The sequence below is a fragment of the Hordeum vulgare genome, unplaced genomic scaffold, assembly GCF_904849725.1.
Source record: "Hordeum vulgare subsp. vulgare unplaced genomic scaffold, MorexV3_pseudomolecules_assembly, whole genome shotgun sequence".
Taxonomy (NCBI): domain Eukaryota; kingdom Viridiplantae; phylum Streptophyta; class Magnoliopsida; order Poales; family Poaceae; genus Hordeum; species Hordeum vulgare.
Genome location: NW_025422675.1, coordinates 227 through 25,020, shown reverse-complemented (window position 1 = coordinate 25,020; position 24,794 = coordinate 227). Strand labels below are relative to the sequence as shown.

General features: G+C 36.0%; 3 protein-coding genes and 3 non-coding genes across 6 annotated transcripts; 3 read left to right on the top strand and 3 right to left on the bottom strand.

The window, feature by feature from the left end:
* On the bottom strand, positions 1 to 6,160 carry LOC123422472 (30S ribosomal protein S18, chloroplastic). The gene has a single exon (XM_045107687.1). It carries the CDS (start codon positions 6,099 to 6,101, stop codon positions 5,589 to 5,591), a length of 513 nt encoding a protein of 170 aa, XP_044963622.1. The 5' UTR covers positions 6,102 to 6,160; the 3' UTR covers positions 1 to 5,588.
* Positions 6,161 to 7,486: 1,326 nt separating this feature from the next.
* On the top strand, positions 7,487 to 7,560 carry TRNAP-UGG. The gene has a single exon. It is a non-coding gene; the product is annotated as a tRNA-Pro (tRNA).
* Positions 7,561 to 7,699: 139 nt separating this feature from the next.
* On the top strand, positions 7,700 to 7,773 carry TRNAW-CCA. Its single transcript has one exon. It is a non-coding gene; the product is annotated as a tRNA-Trp (tRNA).
* Positions 7,774 to 15,880: 8,107 nt separating this feature from the next.
* Positions 15,881 to 17,494, bottom strand: LOC123422470 (ribulose bisphosphate carboxylase large chain). The gene has a single exon (XM_045107686.1). It carries the CDS (start codon positions 17,422 to 17,424, stop codon positions 15,985 to 15,987), a length of 1,440 nt encoding a protein of 479 aa, XP_044963621.1. The 5' UTR covers positions 17,425 to 17,494; the 3' UTR covers positions 15,881 to 15,984.
* Positions 17,495 to 17,583: 89 nt separating this feature from the next.
* On the top strand, positions 17,584 to 19,795 carry LOC123422469 (ATP synthase subunit beta, chloroplastic). The gene has a single exon (XM_045107685.1). The coding sequence runs from the start codon at positions 18,207 to 18,209 to the stop codon at positions 19,701 to 19,703; it is 1,497 nt and encodes a 498-aa protein (XP_044963620.1). The 5' UTR covers positions 17,584 to 18,206; the 3' UTR covers positions 19,704 to 19,795.
* Positions 19,796 to 24,162: 4,367 nt separating this feature from the next.
* Positions 24,163 to 24,235, bottom strand: TRNAF-GAA. The gene has a single exon. It is a non-coding gene; the product is annotated as a tRNA-Phe (tRNA).
* Positions 24,236 to 24,794: the final 559 nt, after the last annotated feature.

Here is a 24,794-nt window from a genome sequence, read left to right as displayed (position 1 = left end):
TTTCCCTTATGTTGGTCATTAGAGGCTTCTTGACTTTTCTCTTCCCTATTTTGGATTTTTTTTTATGCGTAATATAGAAATTATCTTGTTGTGATCCTATGAATCAGTTCAATTAAAACCTTAGATTCATACTAGAGCCACGATGATTTAGTCTCAAGCTAAACAAAAGGCAAGGGTTCTTCGAATAAGAACCGCTTGATAATCATTTATTGAAATTGAATCAGTGTAATGACTCGACAAAATCGATAGAAAAAAAGTTGTCTTTTGGGCAAACAAAATTGTAAGGAAGAAAATTTCTTTTTTATTTTTATTTAAGAACTACTTGAATTTTTCAGTCTGGTTGCGAGGTCTTAATAGTGAGTATGAATCATAGTTCCATTTTTTTTGATCCACTCTATCTATTTCGTGTTCCAGATACTAGAATAAATAATATCTGACGAATTAGAATCATCTTGATAGAGATAACAGGCCCTTTCTATGTATTATCAATAGGATCAATTCTAACAAGTCACACACTCATATTCCAGAGATACCGAAACAAAAAAATTCCGCGGTCGAACTACCATAATATCTAGAAATGTAGAGCTTAAACTAGAAAGGCTTTTTTGGATGGAAAAACTCTGACTTCCTAGTTTTAGTTAGTAGAAACCTAATTGGTTAAAATTCCATCCAGTAAAATGGAAGAATTATAAATTTCTAAAATGATAGATAGGAATATAGCGAATAAAGCCATTGCGACCCCCATAAAAGGAGTAGTCCCCCAACCCGGGGCGACTTTCCCATATTCCGAATTCAAGGGTTTCAGTAAACTACCTGCACCAGTTCGTTTTGGCCTAGGTTTAGAACTATCTTCAACGGTTTGTGTAGCCATAAATTATATTTAATCATTGGTGTTGACTTTGTATACTATTCCGTTGTAGTTGTAAATACACGATCTTTTCGTAGATCCATTGTAATCTTGAAATTCTATAAAAATGGAAACAGCAACTTTAGTCGCCATCTCCATATCTGGTTTACTTGTAAGCTTTACTGGGTATGCCTTATATACCGCGTTTGGGCAACCCTCTCAACAATTAAGAGATCCATTCGAAGAACACGGAGACTAATTTAAGTAAGAAGTCCCCCTATCTGGGAGACTTCTTACTTAAATGAAATTATTTTATTCTTTTAGTTGGAGTTGGTGGAACCTTAGGTGGTTCTCGGAAGAAGATAGCGAAAAAAATTATCCCTAAAGTCGAAACTAAAAGGAACGTATAAACCAATGCTTCCATAGATTCGATCGTGGTTTATTTACAATTATAACTTCCACACCTATTCATTTGTCATTTGGGAGAATTTCCCATATAAAGAAAGAAAAAGAGTCAAAGAAAGGATGGGAGATGTCAAATCAAAAAAGAGAGGTGAAAGATACCATAACAATGTGTATCAGACTGCCTGTTTCTTTGTAGTTGGATCTCCCACTTTTTGGAATGTTCCAAATTCCACTTGAGCATCCAAATCTGGATCAATACCAGCAAAAACATCTCGGAACAATGTTCTAGCGCCATGCCAAATGTGTCCGAAAAAGAAGAGCAAAGCAAAGGTAGCATGACCAAAAGTGAACCAACCCCTTGGACTGCTGCGAAAAACACCATCGGATTTCAAAGTAGCCCGGTCTAATTCAAAAATTTCCCCTAATTGAGAACGCCTCGCATATTTTTTTACAGTAGCAGGATCAGAATAATTTACTCCATTAAGTTCGCCACCATAGAACTCCACCGTTACGCCTACTTGTTCAACACTATATTTGGATTCTGCTCTTCTAAAAGGAACGTCCGCTCTAACAATTCCCTCCTCATCTACCAAAACAACCGGAAATGTTTCAAAAAAAGTAGGCATACGGCGTACAAAAAGCTCACGTCCTTCTTTATCTCTAAAGACGGGATGTCCTAACCATCCAACAGCTATTCCATCCCCATTGTCCATTGAGCCCGCTCTGAATAATCCCCCTTTTGCCGGATTATTACCAATATAATCATAAAAGGCTAATTTTTCGGGAATTTTAGACCAAGCTTCTGATAAACTAAGATTTTCGGCTAAACCATTGCTAACTCTTCGATATATTTCTTGCTGAAAGTATCCCTGATCCCACTGATAACGAGTAGGCCCAAATAATTCGATTGGGGTCGTTGCTGACCCATACCACATAGTTCCAGCAACTACGAAAGCTGCAAAAAAAACAGCAGCGATACTACTGGAAAGTACAGTTTCAATATTGCCCATACGTAATCCTTTATATAGACGTTGAGGCGGACGGACACTAAGATGGAATAAGCCCGCTAATATACCCAATGTACCCGCAGCAATATGATGAGAAGCTATTCCCCCCGGAACAAAAGGATCAAAACCTTCTGCACCCCACGCTGGATTTACAGCTTGTACTTTTCCAGTTAGTCCATAAGGATCGGATACCCATATCCCAGGACCATACAAACCCGTTACATGAAATGCCCCAAAGCCAAAGCAAGCCACCCCTGCAAGAAATAAATGAATTCCAAAGATCTTGGGCAAATCCAAAGAGGGTTTTCCCGTCCGCTCATCAGAGAATATTTCTAGGTCCCAATATACCCAATGCCAGATCGCTGCCAAGAAACACAAGCCAGAAAACACAATATGCGTAGCTGCCACACCTTCATAACTCCAAATACCCGGATTTGTTACAGTTCCTCCTGAAATACTCCAACCACCCCACGAATCCGTTATTCCTAAACGAGTCATGAAGGGAATTACGAACATACCTTGTCTCCACATTGGATCCAGAACAGGATCAGAGGGATCAAAAACTGCTAATTCGTATAAAGCCATTGAGCCAGCCCAACCAGAAACTAGAGCTGTGTGCATTATATGCACCGCAAGCAATCGACCCGGATCATTCAATACGACAGTATGAACACGATACCAAGGCAAACCCATGGAAATACCCCTTTAGCAAAGAAAAATAGACACGATGTCGCTTTATTTTATCGCATTGAAAAAGATTATCCATTGTACCTAACCCTTCTAGGGGATTCTGTGTCAGAAAGCGCGAATATTTATTTCATTCCATTAAAAATAAGAAGCCAATTCTGTTCATAAGAAGAAAGAGAAGCAGATCTATTCTATACTCGATAAGTGCCAATATGCAATGGGTAACTTGGCCAATTTGGAAAAAACGAAGAATAGATCGCTACCCCTCTTTGTTTAGCATTCGAATCACCCATTCCTTTTTCTTTATTCAATCTGTCTTACCTTTCTTATATGTATAACCTTTCCATCTATGTATTAATAGAATCTATAGTATTCATATAGAATAGAATAAGAATAAAATAGAATAGAATAAGAATAAAAATTAAGACAATAAACTGCAGATTCTTTCTTTCTGTTCCATTCTTACGTTTCCATATTAAAGTGTTTCTTACTTAAATTTAATAATATTAATCTAATATGCCCATTGGTGTTCCAAAAGTACCTTACCGGATTCCTGGAGATGAAGAAGCGACTTGGGTTGACTTATACAATGTTATGTATCGAGAAAGGACACTTTTTTTAGGTCAAGAGATTCGTTGCGAGATCACGAATCATATTACAGGTCTCATGGTATATCTGAGTATAGAAGATGGAATTAGTGATATTTTTTTGTTTATAAACTCCCCAGGCGGTTGGCTAATCTCAGGAATGGCTATTTTTGATACGATGCAAACGGTGACACCAGATATATATACAATATGCCTCGGAATAGCCGCGTCCATGGCGTCCTTCATTCTGCTTGGAGGAGAACCCGCCAAGCGTATAGCATTCCCTCACGCGAGGATTATGCTTCACCAACCTGCTAGTGCTTATTATCGGGCAAGGACACCAGAATTTTTACTAGAAGTAGAAGAGTTACACAAAGTTCGCGAAATGATCACAAGGGTTTATGCACTAAGAACAGGCAAGCCTTTTTGGGTTGTATCCGAAGACATGGAAAGGGATGTTTTTATGTCAGCAGACGAAGCCAAAGCTTATGGACTTGTCGATATTGTAGGGGATGAAATGATTGACAAGCACTGCGATACTGATCCAGTGTGGTTTCCGGAAATGTTTAAGGATTGGTAGTGTCCGGATTTCTTGTAAAGTTATTTCACAGCTAAATTCGTGTTTTCCTCGATTTAATAGAAAATAGAAAGACTTCATGATGAGCAATCATCAGGTTAAGATGGATCTAAACCAATCCATTTTTTTCTATATACATACAACATGCCAACGGTTAAACAACTTATTAGAAACGCAAGACAGCCAATACGAAATGCTAGAAAAACGGCTGCGCTTAAAGGATGCCCTCAGCGTCGAGGAACATGTGCTAGGGTGTATGTGCGACTCGTTCAGATCATGACTTCAAACAAATATAAAAAAAATTTGAAGTATCCCTGATTAGTACCAATGAATAGGATATAGCTTCTCTATCCTAGATTTCTATGGTATATGGAATTTCTGGTTTCCTTTGGTGCAAATCGAATTATCTAAATTTGGAAATAAGAAGCAATTCTCCCATTGGTAGCAAATGGTTATCCATTAAGCGGAGGAAATAGTAATAAAAAGAAAAAGGCTTATGCTCTTTTATCTTATAAAGAACGGACTAACAGGGTCAGCTACTTAGCCAACTTTCATAATTAAATACCGTCACTGTATGGATAACTCTTATTGTGAAAAGAGCTATTTACTCTATAATGGATAGGTAGAGCCAAAGAATGTGAACTATACAAGTTCGTAATACTTTTTGATGAAAGAAAGGGCTCCGGTGTATAGAGAGGGCCTCACCGTTTAAAAGGGAACCATAGAAACGATGGAACCCACTATTTTTTTTAGTATTATTTAGAATGAATTTGTTATTTCGTATAGAAATAACTGAACGGAGTGGAATAAAAAATCGTGGTTGGGAAGGTTACTATAGCAAAAGCCATTGGAATTAATATTTTATATATCGGAATAATTAGTTTTGTTATTAATGAGAAAAAGGGTGGCTAAAAGAAGAGAAATCATTAGTTATTCATTAAGGTTAATTTGATTCAATGACCAGAGTTCCGCGAGGATATATAGCCCGGAGACGACGAACAAAAATGCGTTCATTTGCCTCAAACTTTAGAGGGGCTCATTTAAGACTTAATCGAATGATTACCCAACAAGTAAAAAGAGCTTTTGTTTCCTCTCATCGAGATAGAGGTAGGCAAAAGAGGGATTTTCGTCGTTTGTGGATCACTCGGATAAACGCAGCAACGCGGGTATATAAAGTATTCGATAGTTATAGTAAATTAATACACAACCTGTACAAGAAGAAATTGATTCTTAATCGTAAAATGCTTGCACAAGTAGCTGTATCAAATCCAAATAATCTTTACACGATTTCCAATAAAATAAAGATCATCAATTAAAGGTATAAATAAAGTAATATACTGGAATAATAAAAGATGAATTCCCGGAGAGGGAACTCCGGGAAGATACAATAAATTAAGATTAAGTGGTAGGAATCGACGAGCTGGATTACTTTCTTTATAATATATATAGGTCTGGCCCTTGCGAATTCGAATAAAACATCAACAATCGGAACTTAAGTTCCGGTTGTTGTTTCTTAAATTTTGGTTGTAGTTTCTTAAGTTTCGATTGGAATTGTACTTTTGCGTTAATTGAGGAATATGTCTATTTTTTCTGGGTCTAGAACCTGTAATTATTGAAATTGACTGGGCTTGAAATTGTTTTTCGTTCTCATAGTTACGAAACGGTAAAAAAGATAAAATACGAGCCTGTTTTATAGCAAGAGTAATTAATCGTTGTTGTTTCAAGGTTAATCTATTTATTCGTCTCGATAATATTTTTCCTTGTTCACTAATAAATCTATTAATTAAACTCATGTTTCTATAATCAATTCGATCTCCCGGGCCAATCCGGGGACGCCTACGAAAAGGTTGTTTAGATTTACGAAAAGGTTGTTTGAATTTACGAAAAGTTTGCTTGGATTTACGAAAGGGTTGCTTGGATTTATTAAAAGTTTGCTTGGATTTACTAAAGGGTTGCTTAGATTTAAGAAAAGGTTGTTTAGATGTATACATGATTTATTCCTTATTTAATTTAAAATTGGAAAATGCACTTCTTTATTTTATTAATTTAGGATCCAGAAGAAGTAGTTTTTCTTTGATCCATATCTTATTTGATTCATATTTATAGTATATGAATACCCTCTATACATATGAAATAATATCGACCGGAAATCAGATGAGTTGATTTGTATTTTGTATTCTATACTATGTTTTATTTATATATAAAATATGAAGTTCTTACTCTTTCTGTTGTTTGGAAAGATCGAATACACGATGTTCCTATTTCTTTATTTCGTGATGAGTCGTATGCTTGCGACAATAACGACAAAATTTTTTGAATTCTAATTGTCCGGGTGTATTGTGGCGATTCTTTTGAGTACTATATCTAGAAATCCCCGTCGATTCCTCATTGGCACCTTTTCGAACACAACTGATGCATTCCAAAATAACTCTGATTCTAACATCTTTTCCCTTGGCCATGAACCTCCTTTTCCTTTTGGATTGACTTAATTTAATTCTTCTACTTATTCTTTTATTCTTCTATTTTGAATCCGAAGAAGAAGAATAAAATTCATTAGAATAATTTTTTTTTATTCTTAAATTAAGTAATAAAAAATAGAGAAATAATTAAAGAATACAATCCTTGTCGAATTAGCAAAGATTTTGGTTCGAAATCCTTTCATTTAATTAGTCAGCCCCGCCTTTTTCTATGCTCTGATTTCTGAGGCCTGATTTAGCTTGGGTACCCCTTTAAATTGAATTTCTATTTTTAAAAATAGGGTTTACCAAATTTTTAATGACTCTGAGGTTCAACCCAATCCATCTTTTCTTTCTTTTTCCTTCCGATACTAAAAAAAGATTGAAAAGGATAAGATAAAATTTTGTCATATCACGAAGAAATCTATCCCTCCCATAGCAATAACTAGAATTAAAAAAAAGGGAATGACAAAGCATCCGGGAATAAACGATTAATTTCTATCAATAAACCTGCTAAAGCACCAAACCATAGAGTACTTAGCACGGGTGCTACAGAGAGATATGTTTTTATATCCCGCATTGAAAATCCTCCTTCCTTGTTGGAATACATATATGATCATAAACTTATGCTATATATAAACTGAACCATAATCGACGAAATTTTCCGAAATTGTCCTATCCCTAAAAAATAAAAAGATGACCCCTTCTTCCTATATATTATCAAGGAAAAGTAATCTTTCTTTTATAGGCGAAATTCTATTGGATTTTAGCTGTATATAATTCCTTAATTATATGAGACCAAAAAGAAGAAATGACACGAGGGTTCTATATATAGATAGAGAAAGAATAAGAAAATTATGATGTGGAAAAGAAGACAGGAATTGTGTACAATGGCATTGCACAACAATTTAATTTGGAAAAGGGATGTAGCGCAGCTTGGTAGCGCGTTTGTTTTGGGTACAAAATGTCACAGGTTCAAATCCTGTCATCCCTACCTATTACTTCTTTCTTCTTTATAGGCAGTAGCAACGAGATCAATTAAAGTAAAGTGGGTATAACTGGAATTTGTGGAGACTATACGTACGTGAGATACATTAGGAATAGAAAAAGATTTTCTTTTTGAATGAATGAAAGCGCTCTTAGTTCAGTTCGGTAGAACGCGGGTCTCCAAAACCCGATGTCGTAGGTTCAAATCCTACAGAGCGTGATTCCATCTATCTTATGTCGAAGCAGAGTAAAATAATTTAACAAAATTGAATTGTAACTCCAATTTGACCTCCTCCAGACCAGAGAGGAGGTCAATAAAAAAAAAAAAATGACTCAATCAAAGATCCAACTGATCCCCACGCCTGTATTGCAAATACGCAGTCACGAATAATCCCGCTAAAGTAATAGGAATTAGGCCTAAGACGATTCCAAATAGAAAAACTTCAATCATTTCGATTTGTTCGGGGGGATAAAAAAAGAGGTACGATCTATCCCTAAATAGTACTCTAAATTATCCACGAATCTCAATGACCAAGAAAAGAATTCCTAATTAGTCTGGAAAAGAGTCGTAGAATATCAGGAATCCCAAAGAAAGATTTTGCTTTTCTGAATTATTATTATTCAGTCAATTCAAATAAGACGTATCTTGTTCAAGCCAATAAATAGAGCTGGGGTTATAGTTAAAGCAGCCAGTAGAAAACCGAAATAACTAGTTAAAGTAAGCATGAAAGAGTTAAATTCCATTTATTTTTTTTTACTACACTACATATGTTGGTAAAGCATTTACCTAAGTTATGGAAAATTCATAATTCATCAGTTATTTTAGATAATACTAAAAAACAAGATAGAGTGAGATACAGAAGTGTAAAAGAAAGTGGATTCATCAGATGATACATGAGTCCCTAATTTCGAATCAAGAGATTTGTTATGGAATTTTTCAATTGAGTAAAGTAATAATATTAAGAACTAGATCATATAACCCCATTGAATGAAAAAATGAAATTGGATTTTCAGGGAAATTTCGGAATAAGAGATAAATAAACAATTGAATTTGAAAAAAAAACTTCTTTCTATTTTGGATAATTTCTTTTTCAATAGGACCCTCTTTTTGGACTGAACGATCGAATATTCCCCTATTCCTTCTTATTTTAATTTTAACTGATTGTATTCTATATGGAATAAGAGGAGAAGAAAAGCATTCCACGACCTCCCGAGGGTCTGTTAAAAAAAAAAGAAAGCTCTTCCTTGAATTTACTTTATTTTTATTCCTTTTTCGAACTCCAACCAAAGTAGATTCGAAGACGAGTCACTTCAATTATCCTTTTAAGTTCTATTCTATCTTCTGTCTTTCCCTATTTCATCTCGTAAAGTTCCACGCTCGCAGTTTGGTCAAGAAAGTTAGACCTAATCCAACAAACAAGACAAGGATTAATTACGAATTATGAAAGGATAAATTTCACATATATATACTTGTCCTTGTATTGTGTCAGTATGAGAATATCCTTCCTAAATTATTTATCCAAACCTATTGATCATTAACTTAGATTTTCCCAAGATTTTGGCTGCTATTCCGAATTACTCTATTATTCCGAAGCCAAGGAAAATAAATAGAACCTACAAAAAAGGGGTTTTCTATTGACGCCTTGAATAACATATAGCTTACCTATAGACAAAAAAAAGTAATTATGTTTCGGAACCAGGCAAAACCAGATTGCTGTGCCATAGGAAGGATAGCTATACTAATTCGGTATACTCAAAATACACCTTTGGTACAAAATTGACAATCTCACAAGGATGAAATATCAGTAATTTTCTATTTACTGGTTGATCCCATCTTTTACGGAATCAATTCCTTTTTTGAATGTACAAAAATTTTGGGAGTTCAGCATGTCTGGAAGCACGGGAGAACGTTCTTTTGCTGATATTATTACCAGTATTCGATACTGGGTTATTCATAGCATTACTATACCTTCCCTATTCATTGCGGGTTGGTTATTTGTCAGTACGGGTTTAGCTTATGACGTGTTTGGAAGTCCTAGGCCAAACGAATATTTCACGGAAAGCCGACAAGGAATTCCGTTAATAACCGACCGTTTTGATTCTTTAGAACAACTCGATGAATTTAGTAGATCCTTTTAGGAGGCCCTCAATGACCATAGATCGAACCTATCCTATTTTTACAGTGCGATGGCTGGCTATTCACGGACTAGCTGTACCTACTGTTTTTTTCTTGGGATCAATATCAGCAATGCAGTTCATCCAACGATAAACCAAATTCCAACTATAGAACTATGACACAATCAAACCCGAATGAACAAAATGTTGAATTGAATCGTACCAGTCTATACTGGGGTTTATTACTCATTTTTGTACTTGCTGTTTTATTTTCCAATTACTTCTTCAATTGAGAGAAAGAAAGAGACTAATAAGAATTCTCTTATCCCATTTGGAAAGATACCATCCTTATAACTACCCATGACTGTTTTTGTCTCTAGCATGACCAATTGATAAAATGTGGAGGAAAGTAGGGGAAATGGCCGATACTACTGGAAGAATTCCTCTTTGGCTGATAGGTACTGTAGCTGGTATTCCTGTGATTGGTTTAGTAGGTGTTTTCTTTTATGGTTCATATTCTGGATTGGGTTCATCTCTATAGTAATCGGAGGGACCAGATTGTAAACATGAAAAAGTAGGAGCTTAGCGGGTCCTTACCCCCTTTATCTGATTAGAGCGGAAAGGACCCGCGGAATTTTTACTCTTATAACGCGAATTGAATCTATTCGATTCACTCTTATGAAGCAACAAGAAAAAGAGATCACTCGAGGATCCAATATCTTATTCCACAAAGGAAGTATCCTGAAAATCCTTGATTTAGTTTCGAGTAATAAACTAATAAAACCTTAATCAAAACTATTCAACTAGCCTAAAAATAAAAAAAAAACCTTCAATGGAAGAGTTTACTTTTTTTTGCAAAATTTCTGTAAGTTTGAAGTTAAACTTAATTAAACAAGCCAAGCAATTCTATTTGCTTACAATCACAAGAAATTTGTCCCCCGCCATATTTTCTTCCCCTCTGTTTGTCCACTACCTCGGCTAAACCTAAGCAAAAGAAAAAGAGGCCCAAGAGACAGACCCGAATAAAGAAGAAATAGTAAAGTAATCTTTGACGAATTAGGAAGAAAAAGGATTCTTATTTTGATACAAGAAGAATCGGCACAAGAAAAAGCCTTTTTCTTGTGCCGAATAGACGATTAAGAAGACCTGCAATCCCTCGAAAGAAATTTAAATTTTATTGTTCTCGCCTTTGCCTTGGATTCTCTTCTTTTGCATGAGATATAAATAAGGAATTCCAGACATCTCGTAAACAAAAAAAAGTCTAAACAAAAAAAGGATTTCCAAAAAAGATCATAGATAATTCTAGCAATTGCCAATAAATCGAGGCTTTTTACCAACTTGATGGTAAGAAATTCCGGGACCTAGAAATTCATTTCGTACAATTGAACCTTTTCAAACTGTTTCTTTTTGAGAACCAAAAAAACTTGTGCCAAAATAACGGATGCGAAGAAGAACAAAAGGCCTTGGACACGTAATGGATCCTGAAGCACGATTTCTGCGTCCCCCTGACCAAAACCTCCCACATTAGGATTGCTTGTTAATGGTTGATCAATCTTGATGGATTCCCCCTCTGAAACAAGAAGTTCTGGTCCGGGAGGTATAATATCAATCACTTGGCGTCCATCTGATGCATCAACTATGGATATTTCATACCCCCCTTTTTCTTTACGTAGTATTTTTCTTACTATACCTGTTGACGTAGCATTATAGACTGTATTGTTACTCTTGCTACCATCAGGATAGATCTGTCCTCTTCCTCGGTTTCCCCCTACATATATAGGATATTTTAAGAAATGAGCATCTTTCTTCGTAGCAGGATCAGGGGAAAGAATGGGAAAGACAATTTCACTATATTTCTTACCGGGAACAGGGCCTATCACAAGAATATTTTTTTTATCGGGACGATAACTCTGAAAAGCAAGATTTCCTATCTTTTCTTTTAACTCAGGGGAAATACGGTCGGGCGGCGCTAATTCAAATCCCTCGGGCAAAATAAGAACAGCACCTACATTCAACCCTCCCTTTTTTCCATTAGCAAGAACTTGTTTCAATTGCATATCATAAGGAATTCGAAGAACTGCTTCAAATACAGTATCGGGAAGCACAGCTTGGGGAACTTCAATATCGACGGGCTTGCTAGCTAAATGGCAATTGGCACATACAATTCGCCCAGTTGCTTCTCGTGGGTTTTCATAACCCTGCTGCGCAAAAATGGGATATGCATTTGAAATAGATGTCCGAGTTATTACGTATATCATGATCGATACAGAAATCGATCGAGTTATCTGTTCCTTTACCCAAGAAAAAGTATTTCTATTTTCCATGTCCAATCACAGATCCCAGAATTTCTACAATAAATTAGATAGGTAGCTAAGCTAATCTAGTTCCCTATACACGAATTTGTTGGCATTCTACTGCAACAGTTGTACTGCAATGATGAATACCTTAAAGCAGGTATAAATAGAAAGAATTTTGGTAAAATGGAAAAGGGCTTTCTTTCTAAAGAAAGATGCTAATTTGATTAATATTAATATCGGGAGATCAAATGAATTTATGCTTCACTAATTGAATGATAAATGACTACAAGCGAAGGAGATAGACGGTTTAAACAAAAAAAGACCCAAAATTTCAAACATGTATCTAGAATTACTGGAAAACTACAAACAAAAATAGTGAAAATAAGCTCATTAGGAGCCCATCCAAAATCGTTATAGACCCAACGAATTACTAGTTCCCAACCACGGGTGGAGTGAAATCCAACAAAAAAATCAGTAACTAAAAGAATAAAAAAAGCTTTTATTGAGTCATTTAAATTATAGAAGAATTCCTGAACCCAAGAATTCAAAATGACAAGTTCCTCTTTACCCAGAAAAAAAGAACCACTTAGAATAGCCAAACAGATTATATTTGTCGAGAAATGCAAAATGATATGGAGATGATCCTCATTATTTATTTTGACCCATTGTATTATTTCCTTGTGTATTCCTGTAGGAGGTTTTTGTACATGTGTCTTTAGTTTCCCTTTTATCATCTCGTCCAAGAGAGAAAGTTCTTCTAATTCTATGAATCTTTCTAGAATCCTTTTCTCTTGAATATCAGTTAAGAGAGTTTCGGATTGCCTGGTATTCCACCAATTCTTAATCCAAAGTTCCAGACATTTGTTAAATGAGGAAGAGACCCCCCAAGGCAAAAGTACGATAAATACAAGATATAGTAAAGAAGGCAATGCTTTCTTTTTTTTCATTTTTGATCTGTAAATGGAGTTGTTAATGAATATGCTTCATTCGCTGACTCTATTCCATTCCCTGACTCTATATGATGATATTTCTATTTCATGATATTTCTATTTCTTTGAAGCAAAAACTCTATAGGTTTGATACCCTGTATCTATTCTTCTTTTTTGTATATTAGTGGAATTTCAGTGCATTGGGTTCTTTCTTAGATCTAGATGGAATGAAATAGTGAAATAGAATAAAAAAAGCCCTTTCGGGTGAAAATGGAAGAGAAGAATAGTATGCAATATATCTAACTTCGACAAAAAAAATTTAAAATAATTTTATCTTATCCTCGTTTGTTCCTTCCTTTAGATAAATACTTAAAAATCCCCTTACAATAACAAATCCAATTTCGAAGGGACTTCCTCCCCATGTTGAGAAAACTTTTCTTCTTCCAATTTATCTTTTCTTCATTCAATTCAGTTCAAAAAAGATACCTCAAAATACTTCAATTGGTACGCGCAAGAAATAGGCCAATTCGGCAGCTTTTTGTTCAATTTCTCGTGGAGTAAAAAACTTATCATCAGTACGAGTCAAGGGAATGATCCCCTGGCCCCGGATTTCCATATAAAGAATACGACGAGGATAAAGACCCTCTTTAACCTGAATTCTAATTGATTGGATATCCCGCATAAGGAATCGAAGGAAGACGCGACGTTTTATTCCAGGGAATCCCCAACGAAAAATGCAAACTATTCCCTCTTTTCTATCGAATCGGTCATAACCACTACCTACATTCCACAAAATAGTACACCACAGGTAGGAGCTAATGAATAGGCCTGCGATTCCGTAGAAAGACATCACGACCCCCTGCGGAAAAAAAAGAATTTCTTGAGATGGAAGTATAGATATAATATTCTTACCAAGATAACTGGAAGTCCCAACCAATAAGAATCCTAGTGAACCTAGAAAAAGAATACAGGCCCAGAAAAAATTACTCCTTTTTCGAGAACCTTTTAGAAGTTCTACCCATATGTGTTCTGATCGCCAATTCATATTAGATATACTAAATCCAGCAGCGGTCGATTGAAATTGAGAGAATAAGCTAAATAATTTTGCCTTTACTTTTTTTGATTCTGAAATCGCCTTCAGCAACTAGTACTCCTGTGAAATAATAGGTTAGATACATTGACTTTCTATTCAAAAAATATTCGTTGATTCAATTAAAATAAATAAAAAAAAACTCGCTATACCAAGCTCTGCATATTCATGCATTTATGCTCGTAGCCTATATCTGCATCCATAGCCGTTTTTCATTTGTGTGTAGAAAGTGTGTGTAGAAAAAGTCACATACCCTACCATATTATATTACTTACACTAAAAAATACTAGACAATCTTTTTTTTTTGCACATAAAGAAATAAAGAAGTCATTGCAATTGCCGGAAATACTAAGCCTACTAAAGGCACGAAAATAGAAGGTAAGTTTAAATCCGTCATGGAATAGGTGTCTCAATTCAAATTTACTATTTCTATCTAGTCGAAAAATATCTTAAGATTCTTATGATATAATTAAGTATATCTATTATAAGGAATATTGACTATTGTATTTTTTTAGTTTGCAAAATATTCTGTAAAAAAAATGATAAGGATAATAAGAAAATTCCAAAAAAGGAGAACTAATTAAAAAGATTTTTTTTATTTTCCCATCCTCATGGCCTTTCTATCTTTCTAATCTAATTTGAAATTGGATTCAAAAGAAAGCGACTAGAATTTACTTCCTGCATACATACTTCTCTAGAAGCGCATACAATAATGCGTGGTAAAGGCAGAAAAATAGTATATTCAATCAAAATCAAAGGGCAAATTATCTTACCTACTATAGATCCCCTACTACCCTCTTAAGATCCCCTACTACCCTCTTAAGATCCCCCCTACTACCCTCTTAGACTTTTAAAGGCGATATACCACCCAAAGAAAGGGTATGAAAATGCCGGGTGGTGTTAGCTTTTCGACGAAGACCCGTCCTGTGCCGCGAAGTCCTGTTAGTAAGACCCCGCGCAATAATGGATTATAGAAGAATAGTATTCAAAATACTGCTCTGGACGCATATAGTAGCATTGCGATTCCTAATCTTTTTTATTTATGAATATGAACAGAAAAAATTCATTGTATCGTTGGGTCGGAGCGGAGGTTTGGTCCAGAAAAATTAGGAACAAAACGTCTACTCTACCACACTGAAGTCTATAGCGCTGTATTTCCACGAAAGTATAATTCTTACCATCAGGATACGCTCCTTTCAACGTCTCTCCGATGGGTCCAGGTTCTATGTCCAATCCCAAATCAAGGATTTCTCGCTCTTGATCGGAGTCATAAACTAAAACTACCTTTTTATCCTTTTTATTAAGGTTATAGAAAACTTCCTTATCTAGTTCTAGCATGTTGACTCACGATTACGCCTGTTAAAAGTTTCAAACGTCCTCTTTTTTGAAATTGAAAGAGAGTCTTATAAAAAGGTCTAACTTCCAAACTATGTCTTTTTTCATTCATTCTCCTTTAGTTTTTTTCTCTATCTAGAAGTGGAATAGAATAACCCGGTTGAAGGGTAATGATCATACGTCTGTAATGCATTGTACGGCCCAGAATAGGTCCTATTCTTCTACCTTTTCCAGGTAGTCGATGGCTATTCACAGCTACCACCTTAATCCAAAGAAGAGTTTGAACCAATGCTTTATTTCTGTCTTAGTGAATCCCGATTCGACATTAAAAGTATATTGATTCTTTCCCAATAAACGAAGACTTTTTTCTGTAAATACTGCGTATTTGATTCCATTATCATATGATACTACTATATTTTATTATTTTCTTTTTATTTCTTTATTGTATTATACCTTAATATATATATATATTCTAGATATATAGAATAGACGAATCTCGATTTGTCAAGTCTCATGATCATATCATGATCTATTTTTATTCGGCTCAATCTTTTTTATAAAAAAAAAGATTGAGCCGAGTTTAATTGCAATCAATTAGAAGAATAAAGAAGAATTACTGCATTTCATAACTTATTTTTTTCTCTTTTTATTTCGTTTATTTTTTTTTAGACCTTCTTATCGATAGTATCTACCGGCTCGAACTCGAATTTGATCGCCTTCCATACTTCACAAGCTGCGGCTAGTTCAGGACTCCATTTGCAAGCTGCTCGGATAATTTCATTACCTTCGCGAGCAAGATCACGCCCTTCGTTACGAGCTTGTACACAAGCTTCTAAAGCCACTCGATTAGCTGCTGCACCAGGTGCATTCCCCCAAGGATGTCCTAAAGTTCCTCCACCAAATTGTAATACAGAATCGTCCCCAAAGATTTCGGTCAGAGCTGGCATATGCCAAACATGAATACCACCTGAAGCTACCGGTATAACACCTGGCATGGATACCCAGTCCTGAGTGAAAAAGATACCGCGAGCACGATCTTTTTCAATAAAATCATCGCGCAATAAATCAACAAAACCTAAAGTCATTTCGCGTTCCCCTTCTAACTTACCTACTACTGTACCGGAGTGGATATGATCTCCCCCAGACATACGCAATGCTTTAGCTAATACACGGAAATGCATACCATGATTTTTCTGTCTATCAATAACTGCATGCATTGCACGGTGAATGTGAAGAAGTAAGCCATTGTCGCGGCAATAGTGAGCCAAAGTAGTATTTGCGGTGAATCCCCCGGTTAAGTAGTCATGCATTACAATAGGAACCCCTAATTCTCTCGCAAATACAGCTCTCTTAATCATTTCTTCACATGTACCCGCAGTCGCATTCAAGTAATGCCCCTTGATTTCACCGGTTTCGGCCTGTGATTTATAAATAGCTTCGGCACAAAAGACAAAACGGTCTCTCCAGCGCATAAATGGTTGTGAGTTTACGTTTTCATCATCTTTGGTAAAATCAAGTCCACCACGTAGACACTCATAACACGCTCTACCATAATTTTTTGCGGATAATCCCAATTTTGGTTTAATAGTACATCCCAATAAAGGACGGCCATACTTGTTCAACTTATCTCTTTCAACTTGGATACCATGAGGCGGGCCTTGGAAAGTTTTTGAATAAGTAGGGGGAATTCGTAGATCCTCCAAACGTAGAGCACGTAGGGCTTTGAACCCAAATACGTTACCCACAATGGAAGTAAACATGTTAGTAACGGAACCCTCCTCAAATAGGTCTAATGGATAAGCTACATAACAGATCCATTGGCTGTCTTCCCCAGCAACAGGCTCGATGTGATAGCATCGTCCTTTGTAACGATCAAGACTGGTAAGTCCATCAGTCCAAACAGTTGTCCATGTACCAGTAGAAGATTCGGCAGCTACTGCAGCCCCTGCTTCTTCGGGCGGAACCCCAGGCTGAGGACTTACTCGGAATGCTGCCAAGATATCAGTATCCTTAGTTTCATACTCTGGGGTGTAGTAAGTCAATTTATAATCTTTAACACCAGCTTGAAATCCAACACCTGCTTTAGTTTCTGTTTGTGGTGACATAAGTCCCTCCCTACAACTCTTGAATTAAGAATTCTCACAATAACAGGGTCTACTCGATGTTAATTAGGCGTAAATGAAACTTTAGCAAAAATCTCGTAAAACAAAAAGGATATTCAATTAATATAATATCAACTCATTAAAGAAAATTGAGGGCATGCTTAGGTTAATGAATATGTTTCATTCATATATAATGCGTACACCCTGTGTATGTTCTATCCTATAGGAATTCCACTATAGGAATTCGATAGGAATTGAGTTGTTGTTATGGTAAGTTAACACGGTTCGTTATTAAACCATGGATTTGATTTACCAAATCCATCATTATTGTATACTCTTTGATAGGTATAGCGCAACCCAAATTAATCCCTAATCCTTATTTTACAAGTTCTTAATAGGTCTCTTTTCTTATTTGGAATGCAAATACCTAACTAAATACTAATAAAATTCTTTGTTGACAGCAATCTATGCTTCACAGTAGTATATATTTTGTATATCGAAGTCCTAGATAGGAAAGTAGAGTAGGCACAGATCCTCCACAAAAGGCAAAATGTATATGAAAAAAAGATTGATTGAACTTTCCAACGGACTCATTCCATGAGTAAACGATTGAATGGGATTCGCTTGGGCAACGAAATCAAGTCCTGGTCCCCTTTTCTCTCTTATTGAATTAACTAATTCATTTCCTTTTTACTTTTGGATTTTTTTTGATTTGATTTGGCATTATTCAACAATAAAAAAAGAAAAATTTCGACAAATTCCTTTTTTTTAATTATGTGATAATTATGAGAACCAATCCTACTACTTCTCGTCCCGGGGTTTCCACAAGTGAAGAAAAAAGTACAGGTCGTATCGATCAAATTATTGGACCCGTGCTGGATGTCACTTTTCCCCCGGGCAAGTTACCTTATATTTATAACGCTTTAGTAGTCCAGAGTAGAGACACTGCCGATAAGCAAATTAATGTGACTTGTGAGGTACAACAATTATTAGGAAATAATCGAGTTAGAGCTGTAGCTATGAGTGCTACGGACGGGTTGATGAGAGGAATGGAAGTGATTGACACGGGAGCTCCTCTCAGTGTTCCGGTCGGTGGAGCTACTCTCGGACGAATTTTCAACGTTCTTGGGGAGCCTGTTGACAATTTGGGTCCTGTAGATAGTAGTGCAACGTTCCCTATTCATAGATCTGCGCCTGCCTTTATCGAGTTAGATACGAAATTATCCATCTTTGAAACAGGTATTAAGGTCGTCGATCTTTTAGCTCCTTATCGACGTGGAGGAAAAATAGGACTATTTGGGGGGGCTGGAGTAGGTAAAACAGTACTGATCATGGAATTAATCAATAACATTGCTAAAGCTCATGGGGGCGTATCCGTATTCGGTGGAGTAGGGGAACGGACTCGTGAAGGAAATGATCTTTATATGGAAATGAAGGAATCCGGAGTAATTAATGAAAAAAATATTGAAGAATCAAAGGTAGCTCTAGTCTATGGCCAAATGAATGAACCACCGGGAGCTCGTATGAGAGTTGGTTTAACTGCCCTAACTATGGCAGAATATTTCCGAGATGTTAATAAGCAAGACGTGCTTTTATTTATCGATAATATCTTTCGTTTTGTTCAAGCAGGATCAGAGGTATCCGCTTTATTAGGGAGAATGCCCTCCGCAGTGGGTTATCAACCTACTCTTAGTACAGAAATGGGTTCTTTGCAAGAAAGAATTGCTTCTACTAAAAAGGGATCTATAACTTCGATTCAAGCAGTTTATGTACCTGCGGACGATTTGACCGACCCTGCCCCTGCCACAACATTTGCACATTTGGATGCTACTACCGTACTTTCCAGAGGATTAGCTTCCAAGGGTATTTATCCAGCAGTAGATCCTTTAGATTCAACATCAACTATGTTACAGCCTCGGATCGTTGGCAACGAACATTATGAAACTGCGCAAAGAGTTAAGGAAACTTTACAACGTTACAAAGAACTTCAGGACATTATCGCAATTCTTGGCTTGGATGAATTATCGGAAGAGGATCGTTTAACTGTAGCAAGAGCAAGAAAAATTGAGCGTTTCTTATCACAACCGTTCTTTGTGGCAGAAGTTTTTACTGGTTCTCCAGGAAAGTATGTTGCTCTTGCGGAAACTATTAGGGGATTTCAACTAATCCTTTCCGGAGAATTAGACGGCCTACCTGAACAGGCTTTTTATTTGGTGGGTAACATCGATGAAGCTAGCACGAAAGCTATAACCTTAGAAGAGGAGAACAAATCGCAGAAATGAAATTAAATCTTTATGTACTGACTCCTAAGCGAATTATTTGGGATTGTGAAGTGAAAGAAATCATTTTATCCACGAATAGTGGCCAAATTGGCGTATTACCAAACCACGCCCCTATTAACACAGCAGTAGATATGGGTCCTTTGAGAATACGCCTCCTCAACGACCAATGGTTAACGGCGGTTCTGTGGAGCGGTTTTGCGAGAATAGTTAATAATGAGATCATCATTTTAGGAAATGATGCGGAACTGGGTAGTGATATTGATCCGGAAGAAGCTCAAAAGGCACTTGAAATAGCCGAAGCTAACTTGAGTAAAGCTGAGGGTACGAAAGATTTGGTTGAAGCGAAGCTCGCTCTCAGACGAGCTAGGATACGAATCGAGGCTGTCAATTGGATTCCCCCATCCAATTGAAGACAATCCAGTGGTTTATAGTTGATACAAAGAAAAAGGGAAGAGGGGTAGAAAAAGTTATTAGATAGCGAAGCGAAGTAAGTCCAATGCTATCTAGTAATTTTTCTACCTACTTACCTACTATTGGATTTGAACCAATGACTCCCGCCGTATGAAAGCAATACTCTAACCACTGAGTTAAGTAGGCAATTTATCACCACAAAGGAAGACCCATTACTTCGATCGATTATATATTGAATCCCTTTTCTAAGCAATACCGCTCTGTTATTGGTCTGTTATATACTAAATACTAAACTAAATACTAAACAGATACAGATCAAAGGGATATCCTCTGGCATTAGAAAATATTCATCTTGACAAGAAATTCTCTATATGTTAAGATATCTCTGATAAGGGCTATAGCTCAGTTCGGTAGAGCAACTCGTTTACACGTGCGCCAATGCTTTTCAAAGGAGCTTATTATGCAATGAACATAATCGATCTTATTGCAAAATCAATGTCTTACTTCATAGATTCGAGAGAATAGGAGAACAGTAGCCTGACAAACAGTCGGTTCAGTCCGATTCAGGTGCCAATTCAGGTGCCTAATCAAATAGAACCCTTATGGATTTGCTAGTTGATAAGGTAAATATCCAGCCCACTAAATGCTAGGCGTAATGAGGATAAGGGCCTCCAAAAAACTTCTTTTCGTTCTATGAACTTTAAGGTGTATGAAGTCTCATAGTTAACTCTTGCAGTGGAACGATAGAGACTCCATTTCACTTAGGTTGATTTAATTTAGACCAGAGGCAGACCTAAGTCAAGGTAATCCTCCTTTGAAACACTTTGGTATTGCTCCTAGATAGATCATAATACAAAAAATCAATCAGAGCACAGGGAGCCATCTCATTATCTTTCCGTAAAGAAAAACTATGGTGGACTAACTGATCTTTAAATCAGTTTATGAAAGAGCCCAATGCAAAAAAATGCATGTTGGGTCTTTGAAACAGTTCAAATCATTTCGATAATAATCCGTTTGATCTGTTTTACCGAGAAGGTCTACGGTTCGAATCCGTATAGCCCTAATATGCCCTTTTTTCTATTTTAGGATCTCTATCCTATGTTTTCTTTAGTTTAGTATAGTTTTCATTTTCGCATTAGTATTTGTTTATAGACTGGATAGGCGCCTGCGACATAGAATAGAGATAAAAGCATTACCAAAGGCTCATTCATCGAAAATCAAAATCATACAGACAGGAAAAGAAAAACGAAAAATAGAAAAAATAAAGTAAAGAGTAAATAAGAAAACAGAATATTCTGTCTCATAGTTCTGAAATAGAGTTCTTTATTTTTATTTTTATAGTATTACTTCTCATTATACTGCATAGATTAGTCCTACTATCTTAATTAGGTTCTAATTATTCTAATTAGTAGTATTCTCATTTTTATTTAATAGTCTCTTATTATTATTAAATAGTAAATAAAGGATAGAGCTATTCTTTTTTTATAGAGATTCTAGAGAAAGCGAGACAAAGTGAAACGATAAAGTTTTCTTTATATAAGAATTAGATCTACATACACCATATCTAAATAGAATGGAAATCCAAAAGAAAGGGAGTTGGGATTCCATTGGATGAATCTTTAAAGAAGATGCAGCACAGAGGAAACAAAGGCTAAACTAAGCGCTTTTGTTTGAACAAAAAAGATTCTTGTTTCACCGAGGAAAAGAGAGAAGTTCTGGATAAATTGACAATGCTGAATTGAATTGACTAATTTAAGTTCCGCCTATTCCACATTAATGGGAGTACATTATGTTTCTGCTTCACGAATATGATATTTTTTGGACATTTCTAATAATAGCAAGCCTTATTCCTATTTTGGCATTTTCGATTTCAGGGCTTTTAGCCCCGGTTAGTGAAGGACCAGAGAAGCTTTCTAGTTATGAATCGGGTATAGAACCCATGGGAGGGGCTTGGGTACAATTCCGAATACGCTATTATATGTTTGCGCTCGTTTTTGTTGTTTTTGATGTGGAAACCGTCTTTCTATACCCTTGGGCAATGAGTTTCGACGTATTGGGTGTATCCGTTTTTATCGAAGCTTTGATTTTCGTGCTTATCTTAGTTGTCGGTTTAGTTTATGCATGGCGAAAAGGAGCCTTGGAATGGTCTTAACTGAATATTTAGACAAAAAAAAAGAAGGAAAAGATTCTATTGAGACAGTTATGAATTTGATTGAGTTTCCCTTACTTGACCAAACAAGTTCCAATTCTGTTATTTCAACTACACTAAATGATCTTTCGAATTGGTCAAGACTCTCCAGTTTATGGCCCCTTCTATACGGTACCAGTTGTTGTTTCATTGAATTTGCTTCATTAATAGGTTCACGATTCGATTTTGATCGTTATGGATTGGTACCAAGATCAAGTCCTAGGCAAGCAGACCTAATTTTAACAGCCGGTACGGTAACAATGAAAATGGCTCCGTCTTTAGTGAGATTATACGAGCAAATGCCTGAACCAAAATACGTCATTGCTATGGGAGCCTGTACTATTACAGGGGGAATGTTCAGTACGGATTCCTATAGTACTGTTCGGGGAGTTGATAAGTTAATTCCTGTGGATGTCTACTTGCCGGGCTGCCCTCCTAAACCGGAGGCAGTTATAGATGCCCTAACAAAACTTCGTAAGAAGATATCGCGAGAAATAGTTGAGGATCGAACTCTATCTCAAAATAAAAAAAGATGTTTTACTACCAGTCACAAGCTTTATGTTAGGCGCAGTACTCATACAGGAACTTATGAGCAAGAATTGCTCTATCAATCACCATCGACATTAGATATATCTTCTGAAACTTTTTTAAAATCCAAAAGTCCAGTACCTTCCTACAAATTAGTGAATTAGGAGGGGGGGGCTCTTTTGTGTAGAAAAAGAAAAAGCAGAGCAATCTTTCAAACTTGCATCCGAAATGGGAAATATTTATACAAAGAGGGAGAGATGAAGACAATGCAGCAGGGTTGGTTATCTAATTGGCTAGTCAAACATGAGGTGGTTCATAGATCTTTGGGCTTTGATCACCGAGGAATAGAGACTTTACAAATAAAAGCAGGGGATTGGGATTCCATTGCTGTCATTTTATATGTATATGGTTATAATTATTTACGCTCCCAATGTGCTTATGATGTAGCACCCGGTGGATCTTTAGCTAGCGTGTATCATCTTACAAGAATACAATACGGTATAGATAATCCAGAAGAAGTCTGCATAAAAGTCTTTGCCCAAAAGGATAATCCTAGAATTCCGTCTGTCTTCTGGATTTGGAGAAGTGCCGATTTTCAAGAACGCGAATCTTATGATATGGTGGGAATCTCTTATGATAATCATCCGCGCCTTAAACGTATCCTAATGCCTGAAAGTTGGATAGGCTGGCCCTTACGTAAGGACTATATAACCCCCAATTTTTATGAAATACAAGATGCTCATTGAATGATAAGAAATTCGTGCTCACTTATACAACACAACTCCAGATTTTATTCAAGTCAAGGAATATTTTTAGGTTCTTTTCCTAGATGAAACGGAATACCTATTTATAATTAATTCCTATTATACAAAAGCATTCCAGATAGACTGAGCCAAAAAAGGGTTTCATTTGGATTCCCCTATTTTGAAAATCACATATTAATTTCCTTCATATGAACAGAAAAATAGGATGACTCAAAGAAGTTCTCTACCAGGAACTTTGTATCGCGCACATGACTTAGCACAACTAGGAAAATAAGATAAGATAAAGATAAGCAAGACTAAAAAAATATTCGTCGGAATAGTGGAATACAAAATAAAGAAACGCAAAAAAATAAAGGGGAACCTAATCTCACCCCCTTCCTTATCATAAAGAAAGGGTATATTTTAAAACTTCTCTAAAAAGAAGTGCCTCTATATTTATATTATAGATTTATCCACTTAGATGAATAAATCATACTCTATCTATATTATATATTATTAATAAATATGTATCACAATCCATCTCGAGGTATTTGGATCAATACCTATTCGGTGGATCTTTTTTTTTCTCTGCCAGGAACCAGATTTGAACTGGTGACACGAGGATTTTCAGTCCTCTGCTCTACCAACTGAGCTATCCTGACCTTTTCTTGTGCATCATCCTAGTAGAGTATTTGTATCTATGTCAATTAAAAGGACTAAAAAATCAATTAAAGTATTTCAAATTCAAAATTTGAAAGGGGGGGGGTAGCCCTATGCATTGTGCATGGTTTACTTAAATAATACTTAAAAATAGAGTGAATAACCAAGATTTCTTGCCGATACTCTAATAAAAAAGAAATCTATTCAATGAATAGGATAAGATCCATTGAGTTCTCTTCGCATTCCTTTCCTTTGTGAAAGAGTAGAATGAGAAAGCTAATGAATCTTAAACCCATTGATAAAAAGAAAAAAAAAGAGGATTTGGGGATAGAGGGACTTGAACCCTCACAACTTAAAAAGTCGACGGATTTTCCTTTTACTAGAAATTTCATTGTTGTCAGTATTGACATGTAGAATGGGACTCTCTCTTTGTCCTCGTCCGATTAATCCACTTTCTTTTTAAAAGTTCTCAAAACTTTGAATTTGAATTGAAGAATTTGATTATTCAATATTCGAATGGAGTGGATTCACAATAATTCAAAATAAAATTATGATATGAGT